Here is a 17,364-nt window from a genome sequence, read left to right on the forward strand (position 1 = left end):
AAGATGCAAATGTACAGGAAGAGAGGAGAGAGAGGGTTTCCCAAGTGTGTTCACATTACTCAGACATACAAAATTGTTTTGAAAGTAACTGAATGCTTATGGAACAAACCTTCAGGTTGCTTTGTGTCTGGTTTTCCCTAAGCTCTGACAGGAAGACAACACTTGCAATTTCAAAAGAAAGTTTTGGTTTTCAGGCACTGCCTGTTTTCTGGCAAATGTTATGGTTTCAGAATAACTGTGGGAATCTGTATGTTCAAAGATTTTAAATATAATATGCAAGAAGCCATTCGTAATGCCAATTTTCCTTGATCTGGAAAATGCCACAGCCTAATTTCCTTTAATCTGTAGTAATTTGGTTGATGTTTTTCCACAGGCTAAAAGAATTTTTTTCACCTCTCAGTGGTTATTAGGCTGGAAGACTACTTCCAGATGGTGATCATTTCAATTTCTCCTGCCAGGACCACCCAGTTTGCTGATGTACATGCAGTAGGCCATGTAGTGGGGCTGGGAGAGGTAGTGAATCCTTATAGACAGAAAGATGGCAGAGGGACCTGATGAAACAAATACAGAAAAGTATTTGCTCTAAGTAAGTGGTATACCCAAACAAAAACCTAGACTGGAATAGATTTCTTTAAAACAAGGTACTTCTTTATAGACTTAATTATTTCTGTAGGCTTAAAAATAAGCTTGGCTAAGAATGCATGGTGTCTGAGAATCTAAACCTGTGGGAGTATCATAAGCTTTCTATTGCAGTTCATTGCTATTATATCATGCATTTTTCATGCATACATTATAAAGCAACATCTTCAAAGTTACACATTTTTATTCCCACTGGAGTCAACCAAAACTCTTTCCACAGATGAGCTGCTTGTTCATCTCATTGTGCTTTTCCAGTGGTTGTTGCAATTTGAATTCACTTACCTTGTAGAATGTTTTTGTGGTATATTTAGGATAATATACAGAGTCTGTTTTCAGCTGTGGTACCATTAAATATCATCTGGCCTGTGTTAAGGCTGTGTAGGTCTTTGTCCCATCAGTTCACTAGCTTGGAGATTGGCAAACACTAGAGGGACATGAGCTATTATTCATCAGTCTCTTCTAAAGTGTCTATCTTATGAAGACTAAGTCTACAAACTTGCACTTTTATTTACATCGTCTGCTTAGTAAACTGGACTGCGAAGTCGTAAAGCTAGATTATTCTGTATTCCTTTGCACTCTTGATTCCTTGTAATGCTTATCTATGGTTTTTTACTGATATTGTGCTTTGTGCTGCTTAAGAATGCAAAAATGGCATTTTAGACAAGTTTACTTCTGTGGGGATTTTTTGGGGTTGGATTGTTTTGGTTTGGTTTTGTTATTTGGTTTTGTTGGGTTTTTTTGTGTTTTTTTTTTTTTCTTTCCCCCCCTCTTTTTCCCTGAAGGCTTATTTTGAGGAAATTCTAGTAATAATATTTAGTCTGGCATCTATTTCTTCTTTCATTGCTAGCCTTTGACACCCCCTTTTGAATTCCTAACTAATTTACTAATTCCAGTCTCTCTGATTTAATTAAGGAGATTCTGTTTTTCCATGTTATGCCTTAAGTGCTTTACCAAAGTTAGTACCACTCATGTATTCTGTTTCTAAAAAATCTTTTTTGTTACATATGAATATTACTGTAATAAATGCATGCAGCATTTATCCTGTTTTTAGTTTATCTACATATCCTTAATATAATTCCTTAAAAGAAATGTTTTTGCATAGGTTTGTATCAGTGTTCTGGAATGGAGATTATTTGGCCTCTTTGATTTATAACAGAGAATTTAATGTGCTACAAATGAGCAAGAATTTATGCAGCATGCCAGGAAAAACTTTTTTCTGTCAGTTCTTCAGTAACTGGATCAGTTTGGAAAAAGTCTTAAAAACCAGTAGAAAAACCTGAATAACTGAGAAGTGTGTTACAAACACATGTATACATACATACATATATATATATATATATAACCTATCTTACAAATATTATATAAGGATTCTGTATGCATATACAAATGTTTACTTTGAACTCTTGTAGGAAGTTTTGTTAGTGAGCAGACTTTCTAATATAACATAAAAAGCAGTGCCTTGAATAGTTTGTATGTGTCATTTGTCATGCATATGTATAATGTTGTTTTTCTCATTCTCCCCTCCCTAATTCTCCTTTTCTCTCTTGCACTCTCTCTTCTTCCCATTGTCCTCCCTCCTGCCACTAGGTGCTGTTTTATATTTCTCCTGTAAATAGATTGGTGGGAGCTCTGATGACTGTCTTGTCACTCTTTCCTGGTAAGAAAAGAAGTTTGAACTTCTTTTTCTATGTTTTCTGGTGATAACTGAGACAGGTTGTGCTGTCACTTGGAAATCAACTCATGTGATAATAAAATTAGGTTGATATGTTGCCTGAAAAATGGGTGACTTGTGTGCATGTCCATGTACTATGCACACACCTCCTAACACTTACTACTTGCATTTTATGGGTTATTTCTTGTGCTTCATTGGAGCCACTGGATTTTCTGTATTTCCTGTGGGAAACATAGATGGGGCTCCTGAATAAGTAACACATTCCTGTTTAGTTGCTTAAAGCCCCAAAATATAAACTTTTCCTTCCACATATGCTCATAAAAACAAACAAACAAGCAATCATAACCCCTAACCTTGCTAATCCTTAGCTTCTAACCAGTCTTCTTAAAGCAAAATGTTAAGGCAGATTCTTTAGGAGAGAAAGTGTAGGGTTTGGGTTATTTAAAACACCCCTCCCTCCCCAAAGTAGTGTTTTAAATTACATTATTTCCTCTATGTACCCAAAAGCAATTTTTTTTCCTCCACAAAAGTCACTAAAATTTTGATTGAGATGCTGATATTTGTGTTTGCTGTTCTTCCCAGGTATGATTGAACATGGTCTTAGTGACTGCTCACACTACAGACCAAGAAAGAGCATATCAGAAGATGCTGGCTTGCAGGAAAATCCACCACGGTTAGATGACTATGTTTCTGTGTCTGCTGCTGATGCTTCGAATGCAAACTTAGGAATAGGGAAAGGAGATGGGAAAATGGCAGGAGATAATTCACTGGAAGGTCAAAAAGCAGATGTGCCTTTCTCCCAGGCCGAGAAGGCTTGCAGTGGAGCTCAGTCCTCCAACGGAGCTGTGCAGCGCCTGAAAGTTCCTTCCCGTGCTTCTCCAGCCTCCTCAGAAAGTGACTGGGAGACCCTGGATCCCAGCATTTTGGAGGAGGCTCATTTGAAGGAAGAAGAACGTGAGAACCCAGCGTCAGAAGAGGCAGGAAATCTTCGGAGCAAAGGCGCGAGCTCCGAAGGCCTTCCCATCACTGTGCAGCCCCAGGCAAACACAGGGCACACGGTGCTTGTTCAAGGACTGGTGTCTGGCTTGGAAGAGGACCAGTATGGGATGCCACTGGCTATTTTTACAAAGGTAAGCATGTTCTTTGTGGTACCTGGGAACTCAGGAAGACTTTTTTTTTTTCCAGAAGTGGCTAATAATTTTGCTTACTGAGCTCCAGGTGGACAGTAGGGTTCTCCAAAAGATGTTAGTATGGTCTCTCCTAGTCAGGTTGAAAGGCTTGAGAGGGCCTTGCAAGCATATTTGCATTCCACTTTCATGCCTTTACTTTAATACCATTTGCAATTTTTTTTCAATTTTACATGGTGGTAACCTGCATCTCCACTGTGGTTAATAAATTGTATGTAGCAGAAACTACAGTTTTCTTTTACTCTGAGGAATTGGTGATCTAGCCTATATAGGGCAAGATCAGAGTACTTCAGAAGCCTTTAGATATCTTAAACTAAACAAAGATTCTGAAAGCTCTACCTTTGCTGACACCTAAGTCTGTTTTCCTCTTTTCATTTGTATCTGTATATGTATTTTTAAATGCATATGTGTATATATGCACAAAATGTGTATATAAATACATATATACACACATAAAAATATATGAGATGAAATTTCACCCTCCTGTCTGTGATAACTCTTTCTGTTTGTCTCTTTCTCTGTACATGGTGCTGAGCTGCTGAATTTTAAGCTTGCACTGATATCTAACTGAACTCCAGGTGTTTCAGAATCTCTAAGGATTCTGATAGGCATAGTCAGATAACAAGCAATAGGTCTGATAAGTAGGGCTGGTTAGTAGGGCTAGTTTCCCATAAAAACCAGGTAAAATGTGTCCCTTTTAAAGATACTGCTATTGATACAAAAAGTTATTTAGTACATTTCATTGTTTTGTTTTTAATGTAATAAACTTTTAAATGAACATTTGCCCATAGTAGAAGATAGAAGATTCAGATTTATTTCCTCAAGTTGCTGATGTTCAAAGTGTTTTTTCTTCCTTTGCAGAGGTTTATTTGCATTTCCTTACAGAATATTATATTTTATGATTGATTGTGTTTAAGTTTCTCCCTGTAGCTTTCATTGGAAATAGTACACTGTGTGGGCCAAGGGAGCAGCTCAAATGTCATTGCCCTCAATGTATTGCCTCATGTCACCATTAGAAATGTTGTTTCAACAAAGATCTGCATTTGATGTTTATCCTTATGATCTGTCTAATGTGAACTATAACCTGTAAATTGTATTTAGTCTAGTTCTTTGAAAATACTAAATGGAAAGCAAGAATAAAATAATTGATAAGGGGACCTCCAAGTGCAAACTTTTGTTTGCTGCTGTGCTCATCAAATGGAAAAGAATTTTAAGGAAGCTGACAGTTTCTACATGTTTGCCTTCTGTTCCACAAAGGCACTTTTCACTTGAGTTCAGCCAATGTAATTAAAGCAGAAAGGGCTTTGCATGTCTGAGTTAGCAGAAAAATCTGATTCAAAGTTACAGTTTTAACCACTTACTGGAAAGTTTACATCTCATTTAGAGCTCTTAACGCAGGGTTGTTTTATGCCATGCCATGGAAAGACTTAATAAATCTGACAAATTTGAATGGGAGGAGATTTTGCCAGGTGGCATAATACATTATCCAGGTACACCTGAGTATAAGGGAAAAGAGCTTGTGGTACTTGTTTCTTTAGTACCAGTTCTGTCAGATCTAATAGTAATTTCATCTGCACTCTTTTAAAAAAGAATGGAACATGTTCATGAAAATAAAAGTTGTTGTACTTACAAATGTGCATTTGTAAACTGACATTTGATACTTTAAATAGTGATAGATTTCCCAGACTTTGCTACTTTAGTATACAGTAATTAAACCTTCCTTTTCCTGCTTCTTGAGCTGTATTTTTTGAAAACTTTCCATCTTAGGTTTGTGATTCCTTTCAAAGCACTGTTGTTCCTTTGACACAGGCTGTTTGTTTTCTACTGATAAGGGCTTGTCATCTCTAAGGCCATCCCTGTGTCTCACACAACAAAAGGGAGTAGTTATGCTCCTTTCTTCCATATGTTTCCAATTACCACGTACTGGGTGATAAAGTGTGTGTGCTCTTTGTTTCTGTCCAACATGCCATTAGCTGTAGTGAATAAATTTGCTTTGGGCTTTATGCAGTTGAACAGCTGGAATTAGATGTCGGGAGTATGTTGATCTTATGTTTAAAAAGGAATTTACCTACATCTGCCTCTCAATAATCCTTTAATGACTAACTCAAAGCCTTTTTTCAAAATGTTTTGGTTTTTTTTTTAATTGGAGCGTAGGATACTAGATTAATTTACAATCCTGAAGTGGCTAAAAAGCACAGTGTGTTACTTTCTGTCCTCTCCTTCTTAAAGTAGGCTTGCATATGCTTATCAAAAATTGATTGCTATCTCTGGTGTCTGGAAATCCCCACCCACAAAATGTGGATAGCTGTCTGTAGCATTCCTGCGTTATGTGCCTCACAACTACCAGAAGACATCATGTGCACTACTGGAGAGATGAATCCTTATCTCCATTGGCTTCTTGTCTCTGAACTGACCTGAGGCCTCATTCTTGTTGCTTATCATTGCTCTTATACTGCTTATTCTGTTGCCTTACAAACACATTAAATTCTCATTCTTTGCTTTGGATTTCTGTTTCAATCCTGAGACTGAAAGGCAACACAATCTCCTAAAAAATTCAATTCACTTCGCAATTGTCATGTAGCAGAGCAACAGATGATTGTGGCTGAGACTGTAATAACCAAGGTTCATTCTGGGTGAAATATGCTGGCTTTTATTAGGAAAACTTTTGAATCCAGGCACTTTTTAAAAATGTTATTCCTGTGAATGTCTCTGTTGCTCCAGGGGTACCTGTGTTTGCCGTACATGGCGCTGCAGCAGCATCACCTCCTGTCGGATGTGACCGTCCGCGGCTTTGTTGCGGGAGCCACCAATATCCTGTTCCGTCAGCAGAAGCACCTGAGCGATGCAATTGTGGAAGTAAGGATCTTTGCATCTGAGCTGGGGGGAACTGAGATTCTGTTTTAATTGTAGCTTTACAGTTTCACATGCTTGCCTGAATTCTGAATTCCTTCCACATGAAATAAATTCTCAGCTGCAGAAGTTTGTTAAATTCCTATGACTTGAGAGGACAGAATTAGATAGGCTGTGCAAAACAACTATCCATGTTTTTATATTTATCTGAAATTTGAATTTTTAAGGCACTTGTTAAATTTTTTTTTTTGTGTTGGTGATATAATTTAATTTTTCATATCATGGGTTTTTTCATGGCTTTTTAGTGAGGTCTTCAAAAATAAGTGCTTGCAAATGAGAATCACATGCAGGTACTGATTTGACTTCCATCTGATTTAATCAGGAGGGTAAATACACAGCATCTAAAACACCCACTGTGTCACTTCTAGCAAACAGACACAACTGCAAATAGACACAACAACATAATCAGCATCTGGTAACCTAAGATAGTACCATATAGGTAATCACCTTAATAAAAAGAGGTGATAATCAAAGTGCACCATACTTCCCCTGCCAAACTTTCTGCCAAATCCTGTCAAATAAGCAGCTTTTACTGTGTGCCAGGGAAATGATCGAATTCTGGATAAATCAGAGCAGTATCTGACTTTCTGAGAACAGTTAGTTCATTGTTTCTTTGGCCATTTGTTTCTTCTTGGTATTTTGGGGGAATGAGGGTTAAGATTTAGGTAGCAATATGTAGTAGTGTTTGTATAAGCAGTTTTATTTAGATAAATGTTTACCCTTGGAATTATTTCAAACAGATAGAAGATGCTCATGTGCAAATCCACGATCCAGAACTGCGTAAGATCCTGAACCCAACAACTGCTGACCTAAGATTTTCTGATTACTTGGTGAAGCACGTCACTGAGAACAGAGATGATGTGTTCCTTGATGGCACTGGATGGGAAGGAGGAGATGAATGGATCAGGGCTCAGTTCAGTGCTTATCTTCATGCTCTGCTTGCTGCTGTGCTGCAACCAGGTAGAACAGATACCTTGTCTAGGGATGGAGGTGAGGGTGGACATGTCAAGCATTTGTTCTGTTCTTACTGTCAGTGGATCTCCCTCTGCCTAAAGTTTCATTTTAGGCTGCTTTTTCACTTGTCTTTGGCTATCCTTGTTATTTCTTGACAAGCTTGTTATTAATCCTTAATTCACAGTCTTACACTTTCTTATTAGAATGTCTTCTTCTCCCTGATTTAATTAAGTTTTCCTCAAAAGTAGAAATACCTGCAACCTGTATGTGATGAGACTTACAAATCTGAGTGTCTTCTAGACTGTGTTGCAATCTGAAGTTAAGTTTGGGAAACTACTTGGATTCAAGGAGGCATGAAGTTAAGCATCTGTCTTCAGGCAGTTTTGCTAGACTGTTCCAGGCCTTTTCCCTCCTTGCTATGGTCTTAATTAGGGATTCACATACTGTGAAAAGTGTCATCTACAGGCTTTATAAGCTTTTGTTTCCTGTTTCAAATTTTTTTGTTTTACCTCAGAAGGAATTCTCTGTTCCAACCTTCTTTGTGAATATAAATAAAAGAATTAGTGTTTTTATATAAATGTTTAGTTTCCCCTGCACTCACCCTGTTAACTTCATTCTCATAATGATTTTTTTCTATTTACACCAATTAAATTCAGATTTTGTTTTGTGGTATATGTGAGAAATGATGGGATTGAGAACCTGATTTTGAAGTCTGGAAGATGCCAAGTTCTTGGTCTGACAAAATTAATATTTTAAGAGGATTACCAGATTGATATGAAATATCAGGGTTTTCTGGGATGTCATACTACTTCACTGGCTGGCTGTTAAATTATTTCCTATACTCTTCAGTGTTTTAAAGGGATTGTTGTTATGATAAGTTCATTCCACAGTATTTCCTACTGCAGTTTTGGAATGGATTTGGGAGTTACTAAATTTGAATGAGTAATAACAGTACAGCAAAACCCAATGTATCTGACCAAGACCAGTGCAAATAGTGTTTGTTCTTGGTTGCTGTGTGGCCATTCTTTTCCCTTTCCTGTCATCCCCCAGAGAAAAAGTCAATTTGGATTTTTTTCCCAGTGGAGCTCTTGGGGATTTATAGATGAATTAAAAATAAGAAAAGTAATTTTTAGGGTTTTTTTTTCCCTTCTTATCCTGGTACTGTATATTTTTGACACTTTAAAATAAAAATAAACCATTTTTAAGTACCCAGGTTTTAGTACTGGAGTTTTAATTGTTATGGACTTGGTAAGAGCTGGGAAAATGACCTTTTTTCTTACAAGAAAAATAGTAATTTGTCTTGTAATTATTAAATTTCTAATGAATTTCTTCAAATTCTCTGTATTTTAATTTATTAGACAATGAAAAGATTTTGTCAGACTTTGGAACAGGATTTGTAACAGCCTGGAAAAATACCCACAACTATAGAGTATGGAATAGCAACAAGCATCCAGCTCTTGCAGAGGTAAATTCTAGGTAAGGAAACTTTGTAGTATTTACTCTAATTCTGGGCAGTAGTTTTATGAAGAAAAACATATCCAGAGTCAGGAGAAGTGAAACTTGTTCAAGTTGATTGTCAGCTGTCCCCAGCTACAGAAAGTTTGTCATTCCTCAGGAATTGTCCTCAGATGGTTCTGCTTTGTGTTAATTGCTTCCAGGTGTGCAGGGAGTAGCTGTGTCCAAGGCTGTCACTGCTGGGATAGAGGGGAGCTGCCTGTTCTGGGTGTGTTTTCATTGGGAGGTTTGACCATGCCAGGCTTGGTACCACTGTTGGCTGTGCATATGTTCTGTTTAGTGTGGGTTATTACCCTGCTGCAGGGAGTTCTGTTTGCTTTGACTTTCTCAGTTGCTGTAGTGTGAAAAAGGTTTTTCCTTAGACCTCCAAAGCTCTTTTGGTCTACTTAAGGGATGTTTTCTATTTGCTGTGTGCTGCTGGAAGGAGGTGCTTTTGACTTAGTGTGGAAAGGTTGTTAATATCTCATCTGTAAATAGAAGGCACCTTTCAGGTAGCTCATAAGAAATCTGTCATTGAACATCACTGCGGCCCAGACTTCTGTGAAGTGACAGAGCTATAGAGTATGAAGTATACTGCTATAGAGCAGTATATCTGCAAAATATTTTTTAAACTTTCTTTTTTTTTTTTTTTTTTTTTTTTTTGGTAAGTCACAGAAGGGTATACAGCTAATAATTGTGTGATACAGATTCATCATGAAAAATAAATTCATTTTTTCTTGGGTTTTTCCTCCTCTTCTAGCCATCCATTCCAGGGCCAGTACTCTGTATCCGATGTTAAATTAAGGTTGTCACAGTAAGTACATAGTACTTTGACTCGTATTTTTTAGAAGTTTGGTCAATTATCAATAACTGCATAACTGTTGCTATAATGAACTCAACAAGATAAGGATTCAAATTCGCCATCTTCACAAAACTATACTCAAAAGTTCTGCTGCAAAACAGCACCACATCTAAAGATGAAACATTTGCCTGAAATAAATAATAATTTTTTAAAAAGGCAAATGCGCTATTTTGTGTTGGACTTCACATAATACAGCTTTGACTTTTTGTATTGCAATTATAAGGGTTTTGTACATCTACTTGTAATTTGTCAGCTAAAGCTGTTAAAACTTCCATCAGTGATTTGACTTTAGGTCTCATTATTAGGCGAAAACAGCTTTTTTTCCCTTTCTAATTACCTGGTTTTTAATTCAGCATTGTTCTAAAACTCAGTTCACTATGTATGCATAGTGAGATGTGGTTTAGTTCCTTCAATTTACAAGTTTCAAATGAGTTTTGCATAGTCTTCTTGTACCAGAGTCATCTGAATTTTAAGTTGATCTCAACTGCTGCCTTTAAAATTCAAGTCTACAACTCAGTGGTGCTTGTTTTTTCCATAGCTGCTCAGCTCTAACTGAAGTCAGAATTCAGCTTGGGGTTTATGCACCAAGCAAAATGGATTTTTTTTCTCAATTAGCTCTGCTGACCATTAAACAACAGTCTCTCTCTCTTTTATTAATGGATGATCTTTCTACAAAGTCTTAATTTGAAAGCTCTGGAGGTGTCTTTAACATTTGCCTGTTTTTGTCCCCTTGTTTGAAAGGGGAGTTACTAACTCTTCTGGGTAGTGTGACATCAGTGTAAAAGGACCAGTAGTTCATAGTATGTTTCTAATAATAAGTATTTTTACAACAGTGCCTTGATTCTGTAGGTGGGACTTTGATACCAGATCCTCATTAAAATTACTTGCCTTTGCAAACTGAGCCTAGACTTGGTTTTGGTGTATTCTGGTTTTTTTTCTGCTTTTTCTGTCTACACTGAAGATTTTGAAAATGGGGAAAGAGTAGGCATGATGTGGTGTTAAGCTTCACATTAATGGATTTGCAAAGCCTTGGACTTTGTGGACTTGAAAGTTACAATTTAAAACAAACTGAAATTAATTATTTTCAAGTGATTGTATTTGTGCAGTAGAACTGATCGCTTTTGTGCTTTTCTTTCCAAATGATGATCATGTCTGTCACTTTCTTGCATTTCTTTAACAAAAGCATGAGTGTAAACTGTCCTTCATCAAAAATTTAATCTTGGACAAAGATACAAAGTAAGCTTTATCTAGAAAAAAAGGACTGATCACTTACACTTGTTGTTCTATTTAAAGGTTATGTTTTAGGGCTAAGAATTCCCAAAACTACTGAAAATATGACTTTGTAATTTTGATCATAAATGCATTTCGGTAAACATTTAGGAAAGATTGATTGAAAATTGGAATGGGCTGCCTAGGGAGGTGGTGGAGTCACTGTCCCTGGGGGTGTTTAAGGAAGGACTGGATGTAGCACTCAGTGCCAAGGTCTGGTTGACAGGGTGGTGTTCAGTCCTGGGTTGGACTCCATGATCTCAAAGGTCTTTTCCAACCTGATGGAGTCTGTGAAAGGTTTAAAGTGTGCTGTGTAAGAATGAACCATTGGGTGCTTTGATTTCCTGTCCTGCTGGCAGCATCTTTTCATCCTCTGAGGAGCTTGCCTAACTGATCTCTGTGGATAAGATGAATGCAGGAGTTGGGCTTGACCATATATGTGGACTGTACATATGTATGCTATGTAAATCTGTGTGTAATGGTACATACTTTAACTAGTTAATTTACACCTGAGAGGAGTAATAAGTCAGTCAACTAACAGTCTTCAGTATCTCTCTTGCTCAGTTCAGTGCAAAACAGTGAGCGTGGAAAGAAGCTTGGAAATGTGATGGTTTCTACCAGCCGGAACGTGGTACAAACAGGAAAAGCTGTAGGTAAGAAATCTATTTAAAATCACTTTACATCCATGCTGGATCTTTTTTGAAAGGCATCCTATTTCTCAGTTGTATTTTGTTTTAGTCCAAGTGTACTTTATAACATGCACAAATCAGAGCAACATTTTGAAGGGTACAGCTGCTGATCGAGGCCCCATATATCGTGTACTAGCAGAAAGAGAAGCAGCTACATAAAGAAATTAGTGTATATTCCTTTTCCAGTGTGGCCTGGAGGTGAATATGGGAAGAGAGATGTTCAGGTAAGAGATTCCATGTAATCTGGTAAATACTTTGACCACCATCTGCATTGAGTTATTCTCAACTTTGATGTCACTTCGACTGAAACTATCCAAAGCTGGTTGAGATCAGAAAAAGTCCTTGTGTCAGTTTCTGTAGATTTTGCAGCAGTCTGTAACTTTCTGGAAAAGCAATTATTGCACTTGAACAGGGGCACATCATCACATTGTCATCTTGCAGTGTGAGTTAATGGGAGTTCATCCATTAAGGGGTCTGATAGTTGTTTGGCAATAGCTGTGCCAAAAATTGTTTAACTTTCTCTTTTATTCTGTTGGAGTCTGCCTTTCCTTTTTTGCTGTAGTGCACTCTGGCCAGGAGTGCCTTTCAGCCCAAAGTCTACCAAGCCTTCCCAGGCAAAGGACACCATAGGCCATTTCTGCTGAGCTGCTGTGTTCAAGTTCTTAGAATCTATTTTCTGGCACCGACTCTGTGCCAAATCCCAAATTGGACAACTGATTGAATTTTTTTTTTTTTTTTTTTTAGTATTTCTTTGTAGCAGCTCAGTAAAGATAACACTTTGCTATTGATCTTTGTTTTGTATTGCAGGTCAGTCTGTGGGAGGAGCCTTCACGAGTGCAAAATCAGCAATGTCATCGTGGTTTTCCACTTTCACACACTCAACCCAAAGCCTTGGGGACTAAATGCTGGTTTGGCAGAATGCTGCTGACTATTTCAGGTGCAATCTTTCTCTGAGCTGTAAAAAGACCACTCCAAAATGTAGGAGTGGAGATTACCTACCCAGGACCAAAATAAGGTATATGTTGCTTGCAAGCAGATGTGGAATGTTATTATTCACTTTCCCTAGAAGTACAGAAGAATGGTGAGTGTCACCATACAATGGGATGGCATTTGCAGTGTATTGGTTATATTTAAAATGACTACTTCTCTTTAAAACTGAGCCTTTATAAAGACATTAGTAAACGGGGCTTGTTGCAAGCCAAATGTGTTTGACTTTAGATTTGTACATTTTCTTGGATGTTGAAGATATTTATGTAAAGTAGTTCTATTTTTCAATCCAGATAGCCAAATGTTTGTGAATTCTTGTTAGAAATAAGCAGAATATAAATAATAATTTGTCTTTTAGGTTGGATTTGAGAGAATCTCTGCAACCCTTAAAGAGTGGAACTTTCACACTTTTACCTGCAAATTAAAATCAACAAGGTGCAGAGTAAGACTGTGGCTGACAAGAGTTTTCTTTTCCTCTATCCCCTGTATCCATGTAGAGTTGTTTGAATGAATCTATCTCTAGCTCTCTTTGTGTCTCCAAATCTGTGTGACAGTTGCAAAATCAGTAGTTTTTTTCATGTTATGCAGTAGGCCTTCATACCTTTGCCTATGTTTTGGCTGAGTTTTTCCCCTGGGATGTGAATGGGATTCCAGTTCCAGGAGAGATCTCTTCAGGGAAAGAATTACAAAGCATTTCTCCCAAACTGGGATTGGATCATAGACAATTTTGTAAGTTAGGATGTAATTACAACATTAATGTAGTTGCATACATGTGAATATGACCTACTAAACCCACCCAAAACTAGCACAGTAGCAAACTCTGTGCGTTTTTTGGTTTTTTTCCCCCCAGTAAAGTTATGAGGACTCTTCCAAATGAAAATCAGCAATGTGGATTTTCTGTGTCGACTCAGGGAATGTGTTGTTTGGATAATTGCTTTTTTCATAAGGAAAGGAACACTAGAATTGAAAGTAACTAGAACAGCTCAGTTAGTATCCTTGTGTGAAGAAATACAATAGTTTATTTGAAAAGATGTGGCATAATGCTGTATTTCCTATGTAACATGTATGTGGTGGTTTCTGTATGCAAGTGTATTGCACTTCCCACAATTCTGGATTCCAAGGGAAATTATTTCCTTTTTTCTTGCAATGTGTGTGCCTCTAGATGCCTTCTGACATCCCTACGTGTTGCTCTTAACATTTTCTTCATTACATTATCCAGTGTTCCAACTTTTCTGTACCAAATGGCCCTTAGTTTATTGCCTCATCAGTATCTGTCAGCATTTTGCCATGTTCTTTTCTGGGGCCAAGATTTGTGGTCATGGTTATATTTCCTATTCCTCAAATAAAATGCAACAGCTGCACGACAGATAAACAAGAAGGCTCGAATGTTTTTAGGAAATTATGTTTTAATTCCTTCTGTGCATTTGTAAAGTTAATAGAAAAGCCACACTTGCATCACACTGTCACTGTCCAGCAACTTGGTTGTCAGTTTTTTTGCTTCAGTGATTTGAAAAGATGGGATCTGATTTAAAGCCTTCTTTAATTTTTTTTTCTGGGACAGACTAGATAGACTGACTGTGGAAAACCTAAAGACAAGCAGCCAGTTTGAGTAATTTGATTCGAGAAGGGCAAAAAAAGGCCCTTAAAGCTCTACTAATTTTTTGCTTCTGACACACAAGTAAGATGGATCTATCAAACTGCAGCTATTGCTCCTGGTATCTGTGTGTCTTTGTATCTCTCCTCAAACTTCTGATGCTCTTTTCTGTTTTATTCCACAACTCTGTAATAGACATTTATATCTTTTTAAAGACTAGATATTATTTATATGCAGTGAATTAAGACTAGAGCTGTTTATTCATGGCGTGTCTAGAGCTTTCTGAACCAGCATGAAGATAAGAAAAGAAACACTTTTGTGAAATGACTAACATATTATCTGCACTCTGGGATTTAAGTGGTCACAGTCCATGTTCTAATAAAGACTGAAGAAAGGTGCATAAAGGATTTAATCACCTATAAAACTAACTCCAGCAACTTAAAGCATACCTAGGTAGATTTAGGCTTAGGAGCTCACAATGGTGAGTTCTAGAAGCCAGGCAAGTGGTGGCTATTTACATGTACAAGTTGTAGAAGCAGGACCTTCAAGGATCCCTTTTCAATACCCTTGTCTTTGTTACCTCCTCACCTGAGTTTTCTCTATTGAGTTCTCAAATGCTCCAAATTTATATGGCAAATTTATTAGCTCTCTGCATTCCCCTTATTCCCACAGGTTCCCTCGCTGGCCTAGGAGTATTAGAAAGCAGACCTTTGTTTGTTTGTTTGTTTTCTGGTGGATTAATCTGAGGAAAGACAGAAGGAGTGCCCTCATTGGCTGCTTTTTGCTTTGCACAGTGATTCTGTTGTGATACATCACAAATTTTCTTATGGGCATGAAGACCAGATAGATCCTTCTTTGCAGCCTTTTTCTCACTGTCCCAGCTGTCTCTGTTGTGGAACCAAACATACAACCTGCTTAAGAATATTTTCCTTTCCTTACAAATGACAGAATAAAAAGCTTTTCAATCTTTTTAAGAACTGACACCCTGCTAGCAAGTTGGACTCAGATTTAAACTCAGATTTAAAGAGTGATTAAGACTTAATGAGTGGGTGGAGGTGAAGTGATCTTCATAATTAGTTGTCTTCATTAACATCTACGTTTGCTCTCCAACATTTGCTTAGGCTTACTTCTGGGCTGTAGGAAGGCATGCAACCACTGAGGTTCATCTAAGCTCATGTAGTTCTCTTCTTAACTTAATGCTTGTAACCTCTTTAGTTAAATCCAATGCAAATGCAAGTTATTTTCCTCTCCTCTGCTTTAATATTTCCGGCGCAGGCATTATTAATTATTCAGAAAGATTTAGGCAGTCGACTTCCATTTCAAAAGCCCTGACATCTATTTCTGCACTGTAAGAAACAAAGGGTCCTGAGTGAATTGGTGATAGTGCCTCCAATCAGTCAGCTGTGAAGGTATTGTTACAACTCTGTCCTGATTTGGTGTTGCAGAGGTATTTCTGGCGGTCAGCATGCAGCATACACTGACTTACAGGTAACACAATAGCAAACCTCTCAACTTTCTCTCATCACAGGCATCAACCTCAGCTTTTTGTATGTGCCAGCATTTGAGGAACTGCCTGTTGAGCAGAGAAATGAGATGTAAGTCCCCCAAACCCCACAAGACTTAAGTGTTGCTGACCTTATATTTCATATGACTGAAGTGTTCAGCATCTTTCATCAGTGATTTTCATGTCATGACCTTAATTCCTGTACACATCTCACACCAGTTTCCTCAAATGTCACAATTTAATTAGAGTTTTTAGGTCAGTGTTCTGGTACATTGCACTTGTTTGACTTTGTACTTCTGTTTTAAGCACCTTTGTAATTAAATATAATATTTTGCCTAAACAAGCTTCTGATTTCCATACAAATTATTACTAAGCAGAGAAACTAATGTGGCAGTATTTAATTGTAAAAGTGAAGGTGTGAATGCAGTTTTTAAACATAGGAACTACTGCTTGATAATTGAACATACAAGTAATGTATTTGATTTTTCCTGTGCTGCTTGAAAAATAAAATACATCCAGCCTGTTTAAAGTTCCATCTGGTCAGAAAGCTGTATTATTTTAATAAATTAATTCCACCAGAAGACACTTGCAGGCATCTGGTTTTGATATTGGTAATTCACTGGCAGTATTTTTGAAATTTGTCTTCCATTTAAACTGATTATGGATGCTGCTTTTTGAAAATTTAGGACAAAAGGATCCTCTAGAGTGACTTTTTATTCCCTGTGGGGTGCTGCTTCTTGTGGATTGATTGAAGTCCTCAGGAGGTCACAGACCTCTCTTACATCAGTAAGAATTTCAAGTACAACTAAAATTTTGGTGTAGATTTAGCTTCAAAGTAACTTGTAGTTTCTGTGGATTGTGACATCTGGTCAAAATCAAGATGCTGTGTAAATTAATTGCTGCACACCCAGTTCTCTGCCATAGGGAGCTGTTTTAAAACTTCAGAACTTCTACTGCAGCTGTCACTGTACCTGTCTGAGAAGGATTTGGTAAATGGGTTTTCCAGAAGGAGGAAACTGACTGCCTTGGGTAAGGTTTAGATGTGAGTTAGACAAAGGTTCTGTCTAGAGAATGGTGGCAATTCCCTAACATTTGTTAAGGTTTTTCTGACTGTGTACAAGTAGTTGGGCAAAGACACTGAAAGATAAATTTACATCATGCTTTTTATGCACTGCAGTTTCACTTTCTTGCAGGTATTTGGTTTTCATTAAAAAGGGCAACATGGAGATTATTCATCAAAGGGAGAAACACTACATTATTGTATTATGATTAAAGATGTATGAAAAATTTCTTCCTGGTCTTTCGAGTCTTTCATGCTATATTAGAGAAAGGACTGACTTAAAAAAACAGACACAGAGCTTTACTTCTGTGATGTTTCTGGTCTTGACCCCATTCTTTAACAAACATCAGAAGCAGTGTTTGGGTTCATAAAAAATAGGCAAATGGATCACTTGTGTCAGTTAAATAGTGACCTTTACTCAAATTACCTTATTCCCTGCAAATTGACATCATCTGTGCATAACATCTCTACACAGGTGCCTCAGTCTCAGTTGGGATGGAATTTGGAACTCTAGCTCTCTTGAGTCAAAATTGTTGGATCATA

The 17,364-nt window shown here is 37.4% G+C and overlaps 1 protein-coding gene across 1 annotated transcript in view; it reads left to right on the forward strand.

The window, feature by feature from the left end:
- The window catches only part of AVL9 (AVL9 cell migration associated), a 41,604-nt gene extending 24,552 nt beyond the window's left edge, over nt 1-17,052 (forward strand). Inside the window, exons 9-16 of the mRNA XM_054638446.2 lie at nt 2,227-2,296; nt 2,894-3,441; nt 6,220-6,354; nt 7,149-7,368; nt 8,721-8,838; nt 9,617-9,670; nt 11,552-11,640; nt 12,484-17,052. Of these exons, the coding sequence (XP_054494421.2) occupies nt 2,227-2,296; nt 2,894-3,441; nt 6,220-6,354; nt 7,149-7,368; nt 8,721-8,838; nt 9,617-9,670; nt 11,552-11,640; nt 12,484-12,578 (1,329 nt within the window). The 3' untranslated portion in view covers nt 12,579-17,052. The remainder of the gene's footprint in view (nt 1-2,226; nt 2,297-2,893; nt 3,442-6,219; nt 6,355-7,148; nt 7,369-8,720; nt 8,839-9,616; nt 9,671-11,551; nt 11,641-12,483) is intronic.
- The last annotated feature ends 312 nt before the right edge of the window (nt 17,053-17,364 follow it).

This window comes from Agelaius phoeniceus, chromosome 1 (genome assembly GCF_051311805.1).
Source record: "Agelaius phoeniceus isolate bAgePho1 chromosome 1, bAgePho1.hap1, whole genome shotgun sequence".
NCBI classification, from domain to species: Eukaryota; Metazoa; Chordata; class Aves; order Passeriformes; family Icteridae; genus Agelaius; species Agelaius phoeniceus.